Below are 21,058 nucleotides of genomic sequence, written 5' to 3' on the forward strand. Positions count from 1 at the left end.
AAGCATTAACAATCCAAGTGATATGATTGATGTATTTTGTGAGCACATTTATTTACTAGAGTTCAGTATAGTGACATTTTAATGTTTACAGAATGTTTGCAAAAGTTGCTAACAGTGTAGTCCATTAGTTTGGAGGCCACAGGGCCGATTACTTTCGGCTGTCCATCAAACTGTTTAGTGAGAGTCCAAACACTGCTTTACATTTGCTGGTAAAATGAGCAGGAGCTCCATCATGCATTAACTACATAGTTTGCCATGTTGTCAATTGTACATCCCCCTGTAATTGAGGTAACTGTAAGGTTAAAAATGTAAATAGGGCTCTCTGAGAGTCATGGCAGTATTCATAAGAGCCTAGGAGGAGATTACCATTATTTCCACCTAAAAATTTATTGTAAACTTATGCTGGAAGTGTGTTTGTTGTCATTGTTCAAAATTATCGTATCTTGGGAACAGTGGCTGCAACCATATGATTGTAGGAACTTTTTGCTTTGATTTTAGGGTAGAGCATGATCCTTATATTTATTTCATGTAATTAAAAATCATCCTATATATGTACATAAATTATTTCCATAGCAAGATGAAGTTTAATCTGTTTCTTACAAATGTATTGCTAAGCAGAACATTAATTAAAAGAAAATGTTATAAACTCTTGTGTAAGATCAGTTGTTACACATTGGCCACCATGTTGGAGAAAAGGCCGGTAATTTCTCTATGTTAACCTCAGTGAATGATTCTCTGATTTAGGCAGTCATTATGGATTTACTCTGTACATAAAAATGAACTGCTAAGTGTTTTGAGTTTTGATAATTACTTTATAATTTTTTCCTAAAATTGTAATGAATTTATTCACCCTTGGCTTTGTCCTTTATACTGTTGGAATATGGGACTTAAATTTCTGTACTATGGAGTTGGTGGCTAGATATAATTCTGAGGTTTAATAGTTTAGCAGTAGGCCAACCTAACTCACAGTCAGCTAGACTATGCAGTAAGCCATGATGCATAGTCAATAAATGTTAACTCATTATCCAAACTGAATAACAAAAATGCAGAGCACTATTTTATATATCTAATATACAGTGTGTCCAGTCTAAAAATTAAATGTATCTTTCATTTCTGAGCTTCTGGCAGGAACTGCGTGATTCACCCCAAGTGCTAACATAAATTGCTGCTAAAATCGTTAGGCCACAGTGTAACTATGCCTGACATTCTGTTTGTTGTGCGTATGAGTGCATGTGGTTCAATATACTCTTGAACAGCATGTTTTTCTGTATAAATCGCGCATGCATATGTGATATGTGGTTCTATTAGGAAGTGCTGGAGAAAATTTTATTGTAAATATCTCAGGATCATAGTTTCAAGCACAACAAACTTGAAGATTTCTGTCTTCTGGGTTGTTGCGCCATGTAGTCTGGTCCACAAACTTATTAAGAAAGTCAGGTCCACTAAGTCATTTCTGGACAAGAAACCTGCTATAAACATCATGTGCATTCTGAGGAAAGACTAGACAAAATAGGGCTAGATTAGAACCACTGAAATCATTGAGGCGTCTTGCACAAGAGACCAGAATCTTGAAATCATAGTCAGCCGTATTGATGTAGCTGCTTAAACTTTGGCCACACAAGGTGAATGTAGTTCATACTTTGCAACCATGTTACTTGGTTAGCAAAATTGATTTCTGCAACTGATTTCTTCAATTAGTTCATGATGTAGTTGACTCTTATTTGACTTTTCTTTTCTAATGAAGTATGCTTTCATTTCCACTTACATGTTTCCTCCCAAAATAATCGAGACTGGAAGTCTGTTAATCAACATTTAATTAACGAAATTCCTCTTCATGATATAAAAATTGGTGTGTGGTGTGCAGTGGATGAGTGCTAAATAAATTATTAGGCCTATAATTATGCAGTAAAAACTGATATGATACTAATATTGACAGAATTCTTCGCGTAGCTCACACTACAGACAATTTTCTGATGGCTTTGAAAGGGGTAATAAGTTGTGGTTTGTGGCCAGCATGTTCATCTGATCTTACCCTGTTCAACTTTTAATTGTGGGTTAATTTTAGGGACAAAATTTACAGAATGAACTCACATATGGATGAAGAGTTAAAGGTAAACATATTAAGAGAAATGTTGGAAGTTCTTGAGGAAGGAATTCATTTGGTCAATTTCAACCTACTTCAGTGGCATAGAGAATGTTTTTAGCACATTTTAAAAAACAGTATATAAGCTGATTTTATTTCTCTTATGGCGCAATATTTGAATTGTGTGAGGAAAATCTTGTAGCCCTTGATGTAAATTATGTAGTTTCTACTGGGAGCTGGGAAGTGACTGTTGAACTTAACTTTGTCAGTGCATGCTTTGTATCACATCCAAGGGGAATAAGTTATATTATTTCTTTAGACTACTGTCTGAATCCTATTTTATAGAAATGTTTGTAGTTTGGTAGCTGTTGAAGACCTCATGATTGAACTTCTGAAAAGGATCTGCTTTCAGAAAGTTATTGAGAGGTTTTTGGTGAGACCAAATCCTGATGCCCTAGTGTGAGAAGAAGAGGCAAGGGTAATCTGTTACAAAGAATTTCAGTCATAATGAGAACATACTTTTGTTCCTGTTTCCAGTACACAGAACCATTTAAAACATATAGTAGATTCCAGTTAACCGGTATCTACTGTATATTAAAAGAAAATGAACTGAAGATTTCCGTCTTCTGGGTTGTTGCGCTGTGTAGTCTGGTCGATGTTAACCAACGTTTCAGAGGTCATACTGCCTCCGTCATCAGGGCGATGAATATGCCAATAGGGTGTGAGGTGCTAGGTTTATAGGCCAGAAAGTGAAAGTGAAAGACGGAAATCTTCATACTCACCGCTGTGAGAACCTCAAGTCTTACACAGAAAATGAACTGCTGGATAAATATGAATAATTTCCATCTTTAAACAGTGGTGTAATATCATTAAGAAGTTTGTTAAGAGTTGATGAAGCAGATAGATTCAGAACTTGGCATTTGAGAACAAGACTTGCAATCACAAAACTGGTGTAATGCAACAGAATGTAAAATTTGTGATAGCATAACAAATGTGAAATACAGAGTGACAGAAAAGTGGAAAGTTCTAAGAAAATTTAAGTAGACAGCTTTGTTTCATTTTCATTCACCACTTTCTTGTACTGGCATAGTGCATATTAGTTCTTTTATCAGTATTCAAGTAAAATAATGGAGTGATGATGTGAGTGGAAGCTGAAAGCTATATAGAAATTTGGATGAATAAGAATCATAACCTCAAAATGTTCTCTTTAAACACAACTACTTATTTGATATAACAGTTAATTGAACAGTTGTCAAAATTTGTAAATTATTCATTATATTTTATATTAACTAATATATATTGTGGAACATGGATGTGTTTAAATTACAGTGCTTCAGAGCCATGCCTCTGTTTACAAGTGGATATGAAGCCGTTTGAAGAGAGCTCGGATGATTGGGATTTGCTAGGTTATGTTGATGTTCCACAAACTCAAGTACCAGGAAGCAAGCCTCAGAACCGGCTACCTGGGTTGATCTTGAATCAGGTTGAGAGGACATTCAACATGGTACAGAGGGCACTGAATCTCATAGAGGAACAGCAACCTCCCATCTCTGATCAGCCTCCCCGCACACCACTGACAGATGCAGAATTCCGCAAGTTCTTGGACCCTATTGGTCAGGTGGTACAAGCCCGTGAATTGAGGACTGCCATTTATTATGGTGGCATAGAGCCTAGTCTCAGGTATGTTTCTTAAGAGTGGAAAACAGGAACACAAATTATACTACACTACAAATAATACTAATATTTGTGTATGTCCAACTACCTTCATCTCTGTCATTTATTAACAAATGTGTTTTAGCCAAGGGGTCATCATTCTCAGTTTTGCCTGTTTAATATTTACATACATACATCTTTACAGTAGGGCCCCGCTTTTCGGCGATCCGCTAATATGGCGCTTTTCAATTGCGTGCATATGCCCCACGCGCTCAACAGCTGAGTCAGAGAAGTGCGTCCGGCACCATTTTCTTGTCCCTGATTCATTTTACTTTCATATTGTTTTTTTAGGCCTAGTGCTATTGTGCACTTACTATATGATAATGTAAACATCTTAGTAGGCTTTGATATGTATTTGCAATTGAAAAAAGGCAAAGATCCGCTTTTCGGCGGGGTCTGGTCCCTAACCTGCCGTATATGCGGTGCCCTACTGTATTACATTCCATGGATCCATAAGATAGTCAGATGACAATAGGATGTGGAAAAAGTTATAATAATAATAATACAATACATATTATAAAGTACAATTCATACTATTATAAGAATTTAACATAATACAAACAAAAGGTTCACCTAAAGTAATGTTAAGTATTTTTTTATGCTACATTAAATTATGCCTTATAATTTACAAGACTTGTGGGACTTGATGGTATACTGTTGAAAATTTTTATCCCTGCATAATATGCACTCTACTGAAAACATGAGAGGTTGGCAACTGGTCTATGAAGCTGATTTTTATTCCTTGTGCTGACACTGTGTACAGCACAATAAGTTTGAAAAATTCTTGGTTATTTACAATGAAGTTCATTAATGAGAATATGTATTCACAAGGAACAGCTAAGATCTCTGATCTCTTAAATAGACTTCTACATTAATTTCTAGGTTTGACACCAGCTATTAATCTAACAATTTTATTTTGTAAAGTGAATATCTTTTGCTGTTTGATGAAATACCGCCAAAAATTATTCCATACTTTATTATACAGTGAAAATAGGCAAAATATACTGATCAGAGTGGGTCAGTGATGCTGACATGCAAGAGAGATCTAACTGCGTGATATGCTCCACTTAACTTAGGTATTAGCCAGTTTATCAATATGATTTTTCCAATTTAGGTGATTATCAATTTGCAAACCCAGAAATTTTGTATTTATTGACTCTTGTATATACTTCTCATTATAAACAATATTTAAAGCCTGTTGTGGTGAGTTATTTGTTATAAATTTTATTATATTTGTTTTATCTAGGTTTAGGGCCAGCCTGTTAGCATTAAACCATTTACTCATATGAGACAGAACTATGTTTGATGTTGAACAGAAATCATAAAAACTTTTATTAGAAATTATGATACTTGTGTCATCAGCAAATATTATGGGTTCTGTTAAAGTATTTATTGTTTTTATTGTTGGAGGAAGGTTATTTATGTACATTATAAAAAGTAAGGGCCCTAAAATTGACCCTTGGGGAACTGCATGTTTTATTGTTCCCTAGTTAAAGAAATTATTCTGTTTGTTTTTAGGTGCTTTGCATTCAACCTTTTGTTTTCTGTCTGTTAAATACGATCTGAACCATTGTGCTGCTATTCCTTGAATGCCATAAAAATGTAATTTATCCAACAAAATTTCATGATTTACACAGTCGAATCATTGGTTCAACAAGTATAAAATACTTTTCTTTATTATTGTTTTTCAGTAATGTTCATATATGAATTTACATCAAATGCATAATAAAATTACATAAAATAATTTATAAAAATGTCATATTAAAGTTTGTAACAGTGTTCTTGCAACATTTTTGCACTCACAGAACATCCAAATTTGTCAATAGCACACAATGGCCATCACAAAACTTTGCCCCATGATAAGGAGGTATGAACTGTATATGGACATATATATATATGTAAATCCTTGCCCTGTAGGAATGTAGGCATATGAATAAATATAATATGTTAAATAGAACTATTGTTGATGAACCAGTGTGTGTATTACAAATTCTAATTACAAAAGATTAGACATTACCTTTTTTAACTACAATGCATGCATATACAGTTTTTTGAATATACAAATCCTGACAGAAGTTTGTGGCACAACTGGAAGGTAGTGGTGGCACGTCAGTTATGGAACACTGATGTATAAAGCCATTAAGAGTAATTTTGACACATTTAAAAAAACATATTACATTAAAATGTAAAGTAAGGTGTTTCTTCCTTGAAGGTGAGATTGAGAGTTTTTATAAATCTTTAGTGGGGTCCACATATTTACATTTTCTATGAGTTGAGAATGCTAAACATGATTATTTTCACCACATCTGTGAAATTGGAGTTTATATAAATCTTGGCTGGGCTGGTGGCTGTGGGTAGTTGTATAATGAGATTCTCCAGATGTGCTGTTTGCTGTGACTGCATTGTCCATATGTTATGTTGTATGTTGTAGAATAGGAGAGCTCAGTTCTGATTTATGGGGCCAATGTGGTTGCTGCCAAACACCTGTTGTGTATGGCCAATGTTCTGGATATACAGGAATGTTTTATATATAGTCTGTATATATGATACCATCCTTTCATGTCAGTGTTTTTATTTTATTTTAACAACAAGTTGAAAAGCACATTTAATGTAATAGTGTGCTACTTGTGAAGACAGTTGCCCATCCTTTTATGTTTATATGTATGACATTTTTCATAAATGTCCATAATAGGACCATTATCATTTATTTTTTCCAAGGTCTCATTTACGTTGACATACTCGTGTCATTCAAAAAGTAAAAAGTAAAGCTGTCCCACTGTACGCCATGTAGGTGCTTGGGGGAAGAGGATGTATAGCTCCTACTCATTCCTGACCTTGGCACTACAGGGGGCTCAGTGGTCACTATCATGCCCTGGCTGCACTTTGCCCCTGGGAATGGACCCCGATACCCACTGGATAGGAGGTTGGGTGGGCCCCAGAACTGGTCTGGACACAGATGGTAGGAAGAAATCCTGTGCCCCCATTGGGGATTGAACCCTGGTCATCCAGTCTATAGCCAGTCAATATACTGACTGATCTATGCGTCATTCATCTACTATAAATGTGTTTAGCAAATATTATTTGTCCCTATTATATATTACAGCATATATGTGTTCTTTGTATCATATAGAAACACTAAGCCTTGTTTGGCCTGCATGTTACTTTATATATACCACTCCTATGATATTAATCTAAGCTTTTTTTCTGGCAAGTGTATATGGTAGCATATACAGGTTGTCAGAAAAATGGCACATAATAATAATGGGAATGAGTAGAAAACCTCAAAACAAAATTATAATGTAAAAGGAAGAATTCTCCAGGAGAAATTTTTACATAACCATAAAATGGGGCAGGTACATTAATCATACTGTGGGAGGACCAAGGGTGATATAATGTGACATATGACACACAAAATACAAATGTGATACCACAGTTGACAATGATCAACACTCAGTGCACAATAGTAGTCTCACTGCTGTGAACTGGTAGTGTGCAGTCTTCCCATGGCAGTAAAACATCAACAAGAAAGTGTGTGTAAAATGAATGTCACAACTACCCACAGCCACCAGAGATGTGAGCAGGTCTCCCAGCTAAGGTTTCCATTAACTCTGATTTAAAAGTGGTCCTAATTTGTATTTAGTTTTGTGAATGTGGTGCGGGTGATCTTAATCATGTTCAGCATACCCAGCTCACAGAAAATTTGAATAAGTGGGCCTCACTAGTGAATTAACAACAATTCTCAGCCACACCTCAAAGGAAGGAAGATCTTACTCACCTTGCATTTTAAAATTGTATTCGTTTACCTTTATTCTTGTCCTTAGATTTTTGCCTCTGGAGTTCAGTGTACGACTTCTGCTTTCAGGGAACAGCCATGTGGAATGTTGAAAATTATCCAGTATTTTGACAAACATTGCAGTTGCCATCTTCATAGTTGTTCATTTCTGGCAGACTTATAAGTGCAGAAGGTGGCAACTCTTATATCTGCTGAAACACTGGATAATTTTCAACATTTGATGCCATCAATCCCTGACTGAAGTTGTATGTTTTAAATTTGTGCCATATTTACTCTTAATGGCTATATAGACTTTACTGTGCGACTTACTTTATGCAAATTTATATATGAAAATTATTGACACACTCTCAAGCCGCGTCAGGTGGCTGAACAGTGAACAAACCATATCTTCACCATTCAGCCACTTGACGCGGCTTGTAGCCCGAGAGTATTTCATCAAATTCATTCACCACATAAGCTTCACTTCATCCATTTTTGACACACATATTAAAGAAATACATTTTATTCTTGCTGGTTCAGCCAATGTAAGTATAATGTGGGTAACACTGATGATGGCTGAAGCATGTCTGTTAATAATAACTGACATGTAGTGATGCAGGTATTGGACATACACAGCCACTTGGTTTATTTGTATTATAAACCACATGATATGAAAGAATACAAAATTTACTACACTAATTTTGTCATGCTAATCTTTAATTACAAATTTTATGTTACTGAACTGAAGTGTCTTTGCTATTCTGTAAAGAATTGTTTCTTCGGTGTACATGATGTTGTATTTGAAGATTTTTAATGTAGTATGGAATGGACATAAAAAGACATTGAGGTGCAAGTTAATTTTGTAAGTTACATCAAGTTGTATATTTCTGACTGAGCTACTTGAACACTCAGTTATCTGAATTCAAACATAAGACTTACAGCTATGCTTTAAGGCCAAATTATGTGCAGTATCACACATTGTTATATGAACAAATCCTTTTTGTAGAAATTGGTATCTTGAAGCTTGTCCTTACTAAGAGTACAGTCTTATTCATTTGATCATAGATAAAATAAGTTTGTTGTGAAAATTAAGCAAGTAGTGGTATTAACTCTTTATTTCTACCATGAGAATTATGGGAAATTAAGCACAGTAGCACATGCACAATAACTATTGAAGTATGTCCTCTTGTTTGCCAAGTTTGGGAGTGTAGCAGTGGTGCAACTGTGTATGTGGTGTTTAAATAGCTCCAAAATACAAATGTATTATGCAGTGGTATTTCACATTTTAAGAAATGTGGTCAGTCACTGAAGCTCACTGGTGGGTGTAAGCATCTGGCTGAGACAGAAATCATTGTTGCTTCAACAGTGTTGAAACATTCCAGGATGAGTCTGTCTGTCTCCTTGTTCTTGACTGTCTCTGGAGGTGGGTATGGCATGCTTGACATGCCAGCACACTGCCCAGTGGTACTTGAAAATGTGTGCTCTGCACCTCAAAACTAAAGTGTTTAAATTGTTCATAGTCCACAATCAGAAGTTATTTAAGCATATAAGTGGCATTATAATTCAAATCATTTATAATTTTTGTGTTTGTCCATATGCAGCTTTTCTCCACCTTCCATTGATAACATACCTGCCAGATATATTGTAATCTCAATTTTATGTTTCTTGATCTAAGGTTTATTTTCTGTGGTCCGAGCCATATCTCCATATAATGTAATACTCATACATTTTTGCCTCGGCTTAGTGTTTCTCAGTCTTAGGTATAACTCCCATTTAAGGAATGAAATTTAGGTCCATACATGGAATCTGGACCCAAGTTCAGTGTTCAACTAAACATAACATGTGCAACTTATTATTATCACCAAGTTTCAAGCTGTAAGAAATGTGTGGTCACTTCCTCCCCTGCCACCACTGCAGTGGCTTTACTGAGCAGTGCACTGCTTTGGAGTTCTCACTTAGTCTGTATTCTGATGAGCTCTGTATTTTATAAACCTTTATTTTAACCATGAATGAAGTACCAAAATCAAATTTTGCTATTACTAGAAAACGAATGGGAGTCGTGCAGGGTTCAGCTTATTATGGACCAAATTTGCATAAAACACATGTCTGTTATGTAGTTATCTGACAAAAAACAATAGTATATTTTAAGGAAGAATGCTTTTTTAACTTGACCAGGTAACTTTTAAGTTATTCACTTTCAGGATTATTGTGCGTACACAACCTAAGCAACATCTGGTGGCTGTCACACATTAAAATTCACATATCCTTTGAGTTTTGATATGAGAACATGTCCATACAAAATTTCCTTTTCAAGCTTTGCTGTTTTTCTTTGAGCAGTAGCAAGGACTCAGATTTACATCTGATGTTTCATAATTAAGAAATGTAACAGACTACAACTCCATAATTAGATAAATTGTGCATGTGGCCATAACAGAAAAAAAGTTTAATTCTTGCTTTAAAAATACTGATTGACACAGTACTCTTCATGTACGAGGTGCGATCGAAAGGTTTCCAGACTGCGCGTATAAAAACCCGTACACTTATCTCAGGTATTAAATTCATCCATCACCCTCAAAGTAGTTCCCCTGGGAGTGAACACAACGATCCCAGCGCCGCTGCCAAGCCTGGAAGCATCCCTGGAAATCTTTCTTTGTCAGCATGTCAAGCACCATCTGCGATTCTGCCTGAATCTCTTCTATCGTCTCAAATCTCCTTCCCTTTAGCTAAATTTTCATCTTTGGGAAGAGGAAGAAGTCACACGGAGCTTAGAAAGGAAGTTGGGGTCGGTTCTTGCAAGATCTTTGAGCTCCTGACAAACGAGAAGTCGATTCTGCTTCTGGTCCTCAGACAGGATGCGTCGCATGTGGAGTTCTTCCTTTAGAATCAGCTGACAGGTCCCATAGCCTATCCCAACAATGTCGCACAAGTCGTTGATGGTACGACGTCGATCTTCGTGAATGGCGTGCCGAATCTTCGTAACATTTTCGGGCGTTGTGCTCGAAGATGGTCGTCCAGAACGCTCGTCATCATCGACAGAGGTTCGGCCATTTTTAAAACGTGAATGCCACACAAAAGTTTGTGCACGACCCATTGCGGACTTCCCAAATGCTTGCTTTAGCATTTCATAGGTTTCCGTAGCCGTTTTGGCGAGTCTTTGGCAAAATTTTATGCACACGCCATTCCGAAATCGCAGGAGGGTTGGTGTAATGCACTACCAAAACGCCCGTAACTAAGAAACAAATGCTAATTCGATGATGCCGGCTGGCACACTGATTCACTATGAATGTAGGCCGCACCCCCTAGCGGCAGAAGCTCGTACTACATCCGGTTCGCCCTCTATTGAGACAGTCTTGAAACTTTCCGATCGCACTTCGTATATGCACATTTTGTGATATGCCACATTTGCCAGATTCATTTTCCCAGAAAGCATTGAATCACATTTTTTACTAGTTTTTCTGCATTGAATGTAAGTTGGCCTCATATTTATTAGTAAAATATATATACCAAACCTTATCTTATACTCATGTAAATGATTTTTTATTGGTTGTCTGAAACGGCTTTTCCTGGCTTCATATTTTGGACATTATTGATCGTCTGTTGTTTCTAATGGCATGACATTTTGAGGACTAGATCCGTCTTCATCATCAGGTAAAATAAGATGGACAAGGGGTTCCTACTCTGTGGAGGCCCTTAGAAGGAGGTAGTCTCCATTACTGGACACCTACTGAAATCCAAGATGGGTATATATATATATATATATATATATACTCCTTATGTTACATTTTGTCTATAGGATACATCAACACTTAAAACCTGAGTAAAAATTCCAGAGACATGTAGGAGCATGTAACAAAACTGCCCTGTTAGTCCTAATTAAAATCCACCAAAACAAATGACAAAAACTCCTAAACTGCCAAAGTTCCAGCCGCAATTATGGCTAAATATCCAGGCTGCCTGTGATGTAACGTCCTCTCTTGGTCAAATGTGGAATGATGATTGTTGACAGAATATACCAAAATCACCCTAAAACTGGAGCACCAAGTTCAGCCTAACTGTCCTGTGATTTGTTGATCTTACTGATGAGTGGGAACCATATACGTGACATTTCCAGGCTATGTTGACTTACTGATTCAGTTTCACATGTCATATGGACTGATTCTTTGTATTTTCTCCAAGTGTAATTTGATTCCATTTTTAGAATTTTGGTTTCATTCCAATTAATCCGATGTCCTTCATAGGCATGTTGCATTTCTTGTAGGTTTATGGTTTCATATATTTAGCCAGAAAATAATGCACAAGGACATAAAACTAATAAATATGATGACTGGTCTTTCTTCTACTTTGTAAGGGATTATTGAGCAGGACTTCTTATTCAGTATTCATTAAGAAAGTCATACGTCAGTATTGTTATCAGTAAGCAGCAAGACTGTACACATGACCTGATTGTTGTTTTGCTTTGTAGGAAGGTGGTTTGGAAACATATTTTGAATGTATATCCAGATGGAATGTCTGGGAAGGAAAGAATGGATTACATGAAAAAGAAAGCATATGAATACCAGGCCCTGCGGGACTGTTGGAAGGAGATGGTACAGAATGGACATGTAAGTTTTAATGCCCAAATCTGAAAAAGTTTACCCTACATCAAAATAACACACCATGAAAGTAAAGCTTGGTACATTGTTTATCATGACAGTGTGTGGAGATGAGTGGTTATTTTCATGCTGCATTTGTTATTATTCCAAGGGGATGAGGCAGACTTTTTTGGGTAGGAACATGGTGGATCCCGTAGCCATTGGGAATGTGATGAGAATGAGACAAATTTCCATTGTCCCTTACACGTGTATGAGTGCATGTGCACGCATGTGTGTGAGAGAGAGGAAAGTGGAGAGAAAAATAAAGAAACAATGACAGGCAAGCCAGAGGTCATAGTTTTTATTGAATAATTTCTATCCTTAGGTAAAAAGTTAATGGAGTAGCATTGATCAGTTGATCAACATTTTGGGAACAATAGCTTTGTCATAACATCTGGTTTAGTACAGTTATCTATTCAGAAGAAAAAGTTGTCCTTTATTTTTTGGCAGGCATTGTGAAATTGTGCAATGTATGGCTACCTTCTCTTTCATCACCACCACCTCTTTTTCTCCTGTATCTCATGACAGTGAGTACAAAGATGGTAGTCTTCTGGGTTGTAGCTCTGTGTAGTCTGGTAGAAGTTTACTGTCATTTCAGAGGTTTTTGTTGCCTCCATCATCAGGACACCTTGATGATAGAGGACCTCTGAAATGTAAACTTCTACCAGACTACACAGTACTACAAACTAGAAGATAGCCATCTTCAGATTTTGTTACATTTATTTTTATTCAAAAACAGAGTTTGTCTTAAGTTCAAATTGTAAGAAAACAAACGTGGTTTAGTTGTTTTCTGCAAAAATAAACATTTTATAACTGGTGTATTCCAAAATTTGTGTAATGAAGTGTATCACCAACATAGTATTTCAAAAACAAAAACCGTGAAGATTTTCATTATTGTTACCATCATACTCATATTATTATCTGTTTCTGAAAATCTGAAGTGGGTTTGCTTTTGAGATACAGTTTGTAATGAAATACATCATATATGAGTACATATGCCCAATGTTCTTAAAGGAGAATGAGCTTGAAGTAGAAATATTATTTTGAAGTTTTTCAAGAATAATATTCTATAGATACCTTAATATTGAAGCGTACTGTAATTATTAGGTGTTGCTTAAACTGCTACATATTTTTGGACATTTTCCTTTATCCAATTTTTTGTTAAAATACTTCTGTGTGCAGTGGCTTGTATTTAATTGCCCCCCAAGATTAGCAGGTAATAATACTCTGTTATTTTACTTCACTCTCCCCCCCCCCCCACCAGATTAGGAAGGAAATTACCCCTTGAAGATTGCAGTCTTCTGGGTTATTGCGCCCTGATGACAGAGGCAGTATGACCTCTGAAACGTTGGTGGAAATCTACCAGACTACACGGCGCAATAATCCGGAAGACTGCAATCTTCAGACTCACTGATGTGAAAACCTCAAATCCAACAAATTACTCCTTGTTATTTGAAACACATCACTTCAAAACTCACATTATATTTTGATTGCTGAACAAAGAAACAAACTTTTATGTGAGGTGTGATACTTACCTGCAATAACAATGGTGTAGAAAGCATTTGCATTTCATTACTAACAATACTTGCAAAGGTAGTTAAAATTGCTTGTATCCCTGTTAGGAAGCATCACAGACCTCATATTTATAGAAACTTTCTTTCTTATTTTGTCATAGAAGCCATGGTATGAACCTTTACAGTCCTGCAAGGGACATTCCGTATAATCAGAGCTACTGACAACATTTGTAAATAAACCACAAATTTAATGTGGACTGCTTTCTGTTTGACCAAGAAGCAGCAGCCACATGGATGGCTTGCACATCTCTACAGCAGTATGACCTGGTGATATACTTCCTCCATGAATCATAGCTTGACTCTGATAACACTGATCAACACGTAAAGTGTTATGAAAACGAAACTAACCAATCTTGACTAAATTTAGGCTGCTGAATACGAAAATCATATTAAAATTTGTCGATTGGCTCCTGTTTTCGAATTACGGTTGTGGTCTCATATTAGCGAGTTACTCTTCATTATTATCAGTTATGGTACCACTACGCTCTTAAAACATGATAAGCAACAGTCACCCCACTCTGCATTATGTGATAAGTTGTTGCTGCCTCAAATACATCTTCAACTCTTACAGTATTCCTCGAATCCGGCCAGTCACTGGGTAATGTGTTCTCAGTTAACGGTTCTCTGCGAGATTCCTACTTCTTGCGCAGTATTTGTATTGTGTACGATTAATATGCCCCGTAATTGTGTGAATAGTCCGGATAACTTCTGTTACGTATGTGGAGAAGTCATGTTTGCTTCAAGGAAGTGTACATTAACTAAGCCATAAAAAAGGTTTATGAATTGTACTTTTGGTGTAAAGTAGGCGATCAAGACAAGAACTGGGCTCCACACATATGCTGCACTACCTGTTCTTTAAAACTCAATGCATGGGTGAATCGTAAGGGACGTTCTGTGCCTTTCTCAGTGCCCATGATATGGAGGAAGCCAACAAATCACATCACAGACTGTTTCTTCTGTGTTGTGCCTCCTATTCAAAAAGGGATGGCAATGAATAAAAAGTGCACAATGACGTACCCAAATATACCATCTGCAATTCTCCTCGTCCCTCACGGTGAACTACTACTTATTCCTGAACCACCAGAAAGTTTTTCTGTAGACTCTGATGAAGAAGAAGACTGATGATGTTCATGTTGAGCTTGATATACATGAACAAGTACAGCAGCCGTCTACATCAAGGGATCCACCATTTCGTTCAAGCCCCTATCCTACTGAATCACATAAGATCACAGAAAGTGACCCTAATGACTTCATCAGGGATCTCGAACTGCCGAAGAAGAAGGCAGTGCTTTTGGCCTCGAGGCTAGAACTGTGGAATCTTCTAGATCATTCTGTGAAATTGACAACATTTCGTACTCGAAATAAAGACTGTGAAACAATCAAACAGAAGGTGAACTCACTGACTTGTTATGGAAAACTGGGATGCAAAATGTCATTGAAGATGCATTTCTTGCACTCACACCTGGATTTCTTCCCGTCAAACTGTGGTGCTGTCAGCGACGAACATGGTGAGCGCTTCCATCAAGACATCTCAGCTATGGAGCAAAGATACAAAAGCAAATGGAGTGCCGCCATGTTAGCCGATTATTGGTGATAGTGAAAAGGGATGCTCCAGTAGCTAAATACAAGCGAAAGGTGAAAAGGCGCCGTGTTTGACAAAGGTATGGTCGTAGCTATATCTTACTGCCCTCTAACTAAAAAATGCCTTTTATAAATACAACAAACTAGTTTTTTTTCGAAAACAAGAGCCAATCTGCCAATTTACGCACTATTTCTGTGTTTAACACCTCATAAATCTATAAAGTAAACTTACTTTCATGCCCATAACAAGAAATTACCCAAAATTTGTTGCACAGTGTAATGCATTACTCAATCAACTGTTGAACTCTGTATAACATGGTGTAAGAGACATATATTTTTGATCAGCATGTGAATTTAATGCAATTTTATTTCATATATGAGTCTGCAGGAATATGTTGCACAAAATTTCCCCTGCAGGCTCCTTGCTGGGAAGGATCAACTTAGAGATGGGGACTCTGTATTAGGGAACTGCTGTTTGTCGCTTCTGTCATGACTGTTTTATTCTTGTGTTTCATTAACACTTAACAAGAACGAGGGAACAAAAGTTACCCCTGCAGAGCCCCTTATGGCACTGACATGGGTTGCTGCCCAGTGCCCCAAAGGGATTGTTAATGAGACTACTATTACCACCCAGCCCAGTGCCATGCAGCCCTTGGCCCAGTACCTCACACTTTGGCTTTGGTGGACCAGAGCCCCATTCTCTATCCAAAGATGTTGGCCCCCTCTTCATTGAGGATAGCAAGGGTTGGATTTTGGAGGGACAAAATATACATTGCCTGGTCAGTAAGCTGAAGACAGCAGGTTCATTACTAGAGACAAAATGCCAGATAGAGAGTGGGATTAATGGATGAGGCTCAGGGATTCTGAGCATCTTATTAAAGATGCCAGGCCATAAAAATGTGTGTAAAAAAGTTCCCACCCCCCCCAATAAAATTGTTTGTTTACATTTGGATGCAAACATGGAAACTTTAAATTAGAATGCTAATGAACAACAAATAATGAGAAAGTAAAATAAATATCTGGTTCCCTTGCACTTCTAGCCTCAGCAATGTGGCACACATAATACAGTGATAATGTAAATGGTAATACTGATGATTACCTATTGCTCATTAACAAAAAGTTACTGGACTATGTATGCTTTACAGGCAAGCAACAATTAAATATTATCTTCAGTATCCATTTACAATTTCTCTTTCACACATAAGTTCTGAAACATACAGTTGAATAATATACAAGTGCACAATTTTAAGTGTGAATACAACATAATAATTACAAGGGAAGAAAATATGCAGATATTATGATTTAAACTCACAAACATAATCTTCAGTTCAACACTAGTCCCCAAACCTAGTGAATTGCCTAGGAGGGAACACAACTAATTAAGTGAAATACGTCCGTGAGCTCCATTTTTACATCAGAATTTATGTGGCTCAGAATAGTCATAAACATTAATTCACTTTTTTAATTAGGCAGATATATTTGTGTCTTTGCTTAATAAACATCAGGCATAATTTATTGCAGTAATGTAAGGAAAAGAAAAACTGCATATGGGCAAATACAAGGTGATTATGAATGACTGGAATTAAGATGCCAGCTACCACATCACTTCCAGTTTGGAACCTGGAAATTTTCAGGCATTTAATTTTTTTGCACAGAGTGTACAGCTTAGATTTGAGGTCCTTTCCCAGTAAACTTACAGCCTGGACCTTGTACTCTTCAACATCCATGGCTTTGGGCTAATGAAAACTATATTTAATTAATTAACTGTATGAAATTAGTTAATTTTAAAGGGAGCTGATAATGGTATGGTACAGTCAGAATTACTAAATTCTTGGACTGTGTCCATTGTCTGGTTTTGTAAAAGAACACTACATTTCGGTAGCTGGATCTGGTTCCATCCTCAGGTTACAAAGGGGAAGAGGGGTACCTACTCTTAAGGTTTTCTGAGACATGTTCCGTGCCATAATACACATGGGCACTCACCACAGAGGAAGGCCATCTAGTATCTGACGGTGCTTAGTTTTCATAAATGTCACTTGTTAGTGCTATTTTTAAAACATCAGAGGCTTGTCTCTGTCACAGAGGACAGTTCTTAGATGGAGTAAATCTGTTGTGTTGGTCAAGTGTTATGAGTGATTGTTTCCATTGTGCACTAGTTTTGAGTTATGTTTATTTTTGGAAGGTCATATTAACTAATTCTTGTAATAAAAATAATTGTTTAGATATTTTTATTTTGCTGTATAAGCTACAGACTGCATTTATGGAATGATTTGTTCCAGTAGGAAACACATTTATATAGGAGCCATTTTGTCTTTACATGCCATTTATCTAGTACCAGACATTGTGGATTCTTATAGTACTGGACAAACAAATTCTTGAAGATATTATTTAAAACAAGTACAATATTTTTGGCTTCTGTTGTTTTGCCAGTGGTGATTATATAAACCCTGTTTTCTTTGCTCATGGATTGGTTATTGGTTTCGGTATTTCTTTACTTTGTTTCAGGCAGTATGAGTTGCTATTAGAATGAACAACTGTTTGTCCACTTCAAAACATAAATAAGGGGAAGGGAAGGAAGATTACTGTAGATAAAGTTAGGTTAAGGAAATGTGTGTAAAGGAAATAGATTTTCAGTCCCAATGGTGAAAATGACACCTGACATGGGTTGATTTCAAGAACTTATACCGATAAGTTGGGGAAAGAACTGGACAGTAGACTTAAGTCACTAAAAAAATTAATTCTGCATTTTGGTATGTGAAGTGGCTGGAATTTTAAACATTCCATATCATTTTAATACACACAAAAAAGTGTGCTGGTAAAGAGTTCCATTACAAATTTATGAGAAGCTACCCTGAACTGTGATTGAGAACTTTGGAGCCAACTAGTTTGCAAATGGCTCTTGACTTTAATAGGCAAACAAGTGCACCAATTCTTTGATAAGCTGGAAGAACTGCAAAAGAAACATTTATTTGTCCATGATCAAATATTTAATGTGGATGAAACTGGGGTCTCTTCCATTCATGAAAATGTGCTGAAAGTTGGAGAGAAGCAGCTAGGAAAGTTGACATCTGGGAAAAGAGGCAGAAATCTTACCATACCTTTTTGTATTAATGCTTCTGGGTATCAGTTCATCCATCCCTTTGTTTTCCAAGGAAAACGATGGGAAACAAACTAAAGAATAGTGCTCCAGAGGGTAGTTTGTTTGATTCCCAAGAAAATTGATGGATTATGAGCAGAAGTATTCTTAAATGGATGAAGGAGTTGTTAACCATGTCCACCCCACTGAAGATAATCAAGTGCTTTTTATCGTAATTGGCCACAGCAACCATAATGATATGTGGTTTTTGTTTGCACTTAAAAACCATGTGCACATGCTTAGCTTGCCACCTCATATGACACATACTCAGGCCCTTGATTGTGGAGTAATAAAGCCCTCGTAAGATGCCTATAATAGACATTGTAGAAGTATCACTGTTAAAAAATATCTTTGGATTGCATTGCTGGCCTAGTGGACAAAGCATTCACCAACATCTGCAGAATTGAAATTAACCAAGAATGCTATTGAATGCATGTGAATCTACCCCCTAAATTTTAGGGTATTCACCAACGTGGACTTTGTGAATTTGAAGGGACTAGATATTTCATACTCTCTGTATGAGAAAATTCATGCAGTTCCTCTAGAGTTCAACTACATCCATTCCAAGAGAAATTTCCACTGCATTAATTTCTTCAGTCTGTGTTGCATCACTGGCCTCAGTGCCATTGCAACATCTGAGTTACTAGATTGCAGTGCCTCTGAATTTAGAAATATAATACAGAACATTTCCCCTCTTCCAGATGCAGTTGAAAGAAAGCTGAACACCACTATAAAGAGAGAGGAAACAAGTGAAATCTTCCAGCCCCTATATAAATAAACTTAAAGGAAAGAAAAAGACAATGTTAAAAATCTAAGAAAAGTATACAGAAGGAAGTAAATAGGGCTAAAGAAGCAGCTCAGTGCATGGATACAACTCACAGTAAAATTCATACTTCAAAAACTAGTTGAAAAGAGCTGCATTTCAGTGGTGATATGGCATCAACAGAATCAGGTACAACAGCAGTTTTGACAGCTGCAAAAGACAGTGAGATCCTTGAAGATTGAAAGGTTCTGTCTAAAATGAGAAAACATTTGAAGGAAAGGAGTTGCACACTCTAAGCACACTTTTTTGTGATATTGGAAAAGTAAACATATTTTCTGACAGTTTCTTTAATTGAAAATACATTTTCCATGAAGAGAAACGAATTTGTGATCATTTATAAGATTTTTTAATTTCACGTTACACATTTCTCCCCTCACCCCAAAATCCTGAAATGTCGGATACTATAAAAGCTTAAGACCCTCCCCTATGGTGTGTTTTTGCATCACTTCCTGCCCCCCCCCCCTTCCAGTTATTCAGCTTTTGTTGCATGTACGTATTGAAGCAACCTGACCTCTGAAGGCTGCAAGCATTTTACTTTTATTACTTTTATTTCTTTTCTTTCTTGTTCCCGTGTCATCAAATCAATTGGCAGTGTTACTAGGAAGATGTCCCTGCTTATATCATTACATGATGTTTTGGCATACTTCAAAGTTCCTGCTAGATGCAAAAGACCAATGAATGCTTTGTCCATTTCCTTATATTGCTGTGAACAGCAAGTTATATCTAAAATTTTATCTGTAAATGTAAAAGTTTCCTTGCATTCTCTGGATCACTCACAGAATGCTCTACAGTTCCACATATTCCAGGGAGACATCTGGAGGTGCAGTCATGCATAGTACAACATGTACCCAAATCAGTCTTGTCTATATATAGAGTTTGCATCCTGCAGCAGTGAATGGTGTTACTGGTATCTTCACATTCTTTCAATGATCAAGCACTTTGTTCACTCTCAGTGTGATGTTTACTCAGAGTGACAAATTCTTTATCATTATTTTTATCTTTGTCACTAATTTCCTTTAAAATCTTTACAAGGTTGTAATCGTTTTTGATGTACCTCTAAGTCAACATAAATGGAGTCATTGTTTTGCAAATATTTTAGAAGGAATGAAGAGGAAAAGAAAAATCGTTCCAGAGAAAACTTTCCCTAATGGTAGGCTGGATTCAGTATGAAATGAAATTGAAGAAGGATTATTGTTCACAAAGAGACAGAACAATGACTGACATACACTTTAACCAGCTTTCAGGAATTCACTGATAATACGACGGAGAAATTGTCTTACTACATATTTATATAGGGGAGTGGGGAAAGAAAAACATACTGTAAATTTGAAATTTACGTTAACCTTTAAAGGCCCAACATGTCTTTTAAGGCATAGCACTGTTATTTTTAGTTGGCCCACCTTAGACTTTAAGACATGGCATGCAATATATCATAAAACATGGCTTTGTGGTCGTATTGTGTTCTGATCCATAATGCTGGTGGACTCTAGATGGATGACCTTATGACCTTAATCAGTTTTCTTGTAAAAATGGCCACTGTCATTTCTTTTATAAATTTTTTTATACACCCTTCCTTAACAACTAACACCCAAGATTTGTAAGTAGGTATTACCTTTTTTAGTCCCGCGCCTTAGCCGTGTGGTCTGAGGCATCATGCTTCGGACCAGTGATACGGAATGCGTGTTGGTTCGAGTCTCGGGGAAAGAAATTTTTCATGAGATATGGGACCGGTACCAACCCAGCAT

General features: G+C 36.7%; 1 protein-coding gene across 2 annotated transcripts in view; it reads left to right on the plus strand.

Annotated features, from left to right (window-relative positions):
- The window catches only part of LOC110835342 (uncharacterized), a 53,535-nt gene that overhangs the window by 10,539 nt on the left and 21,938 nt on the right, over positions 1-21,058 (plus strand). For both annotated transcript variants that reach the window (XM_022075470.2, XM_087347409.1), the window contains 2 exons: positions 3,413-3,763; positions 12,031-12,169. In XM_022075470.2, the coding sequence (XP_021931162.1) occupies positions 3,413-3,763; positions 12,031-12,169 (490 nt within the window). The remainder of the gene's footprint in view (positions 1-3,412; positions 3,764-12,030; positions 12,170-21,058) is intronic.

This window comes from Zootermopsis nevadensis, unplaced genomic scaffold (genome assembly GCF_977971745.1).
Source record: "Zootermopsis nevadensis isolate Lab colony 2312 unplaced genomic scaffold, Znev_1.0 Znev_ptg000011l, whole genome shotgun sequence".
Lineage (NCBI taxonomy): Eukaryota > Metazoa > Arthropoda > Insecta > Blattodea > Termopsidae > Zootermopsis > Zootermopsis nevadensis.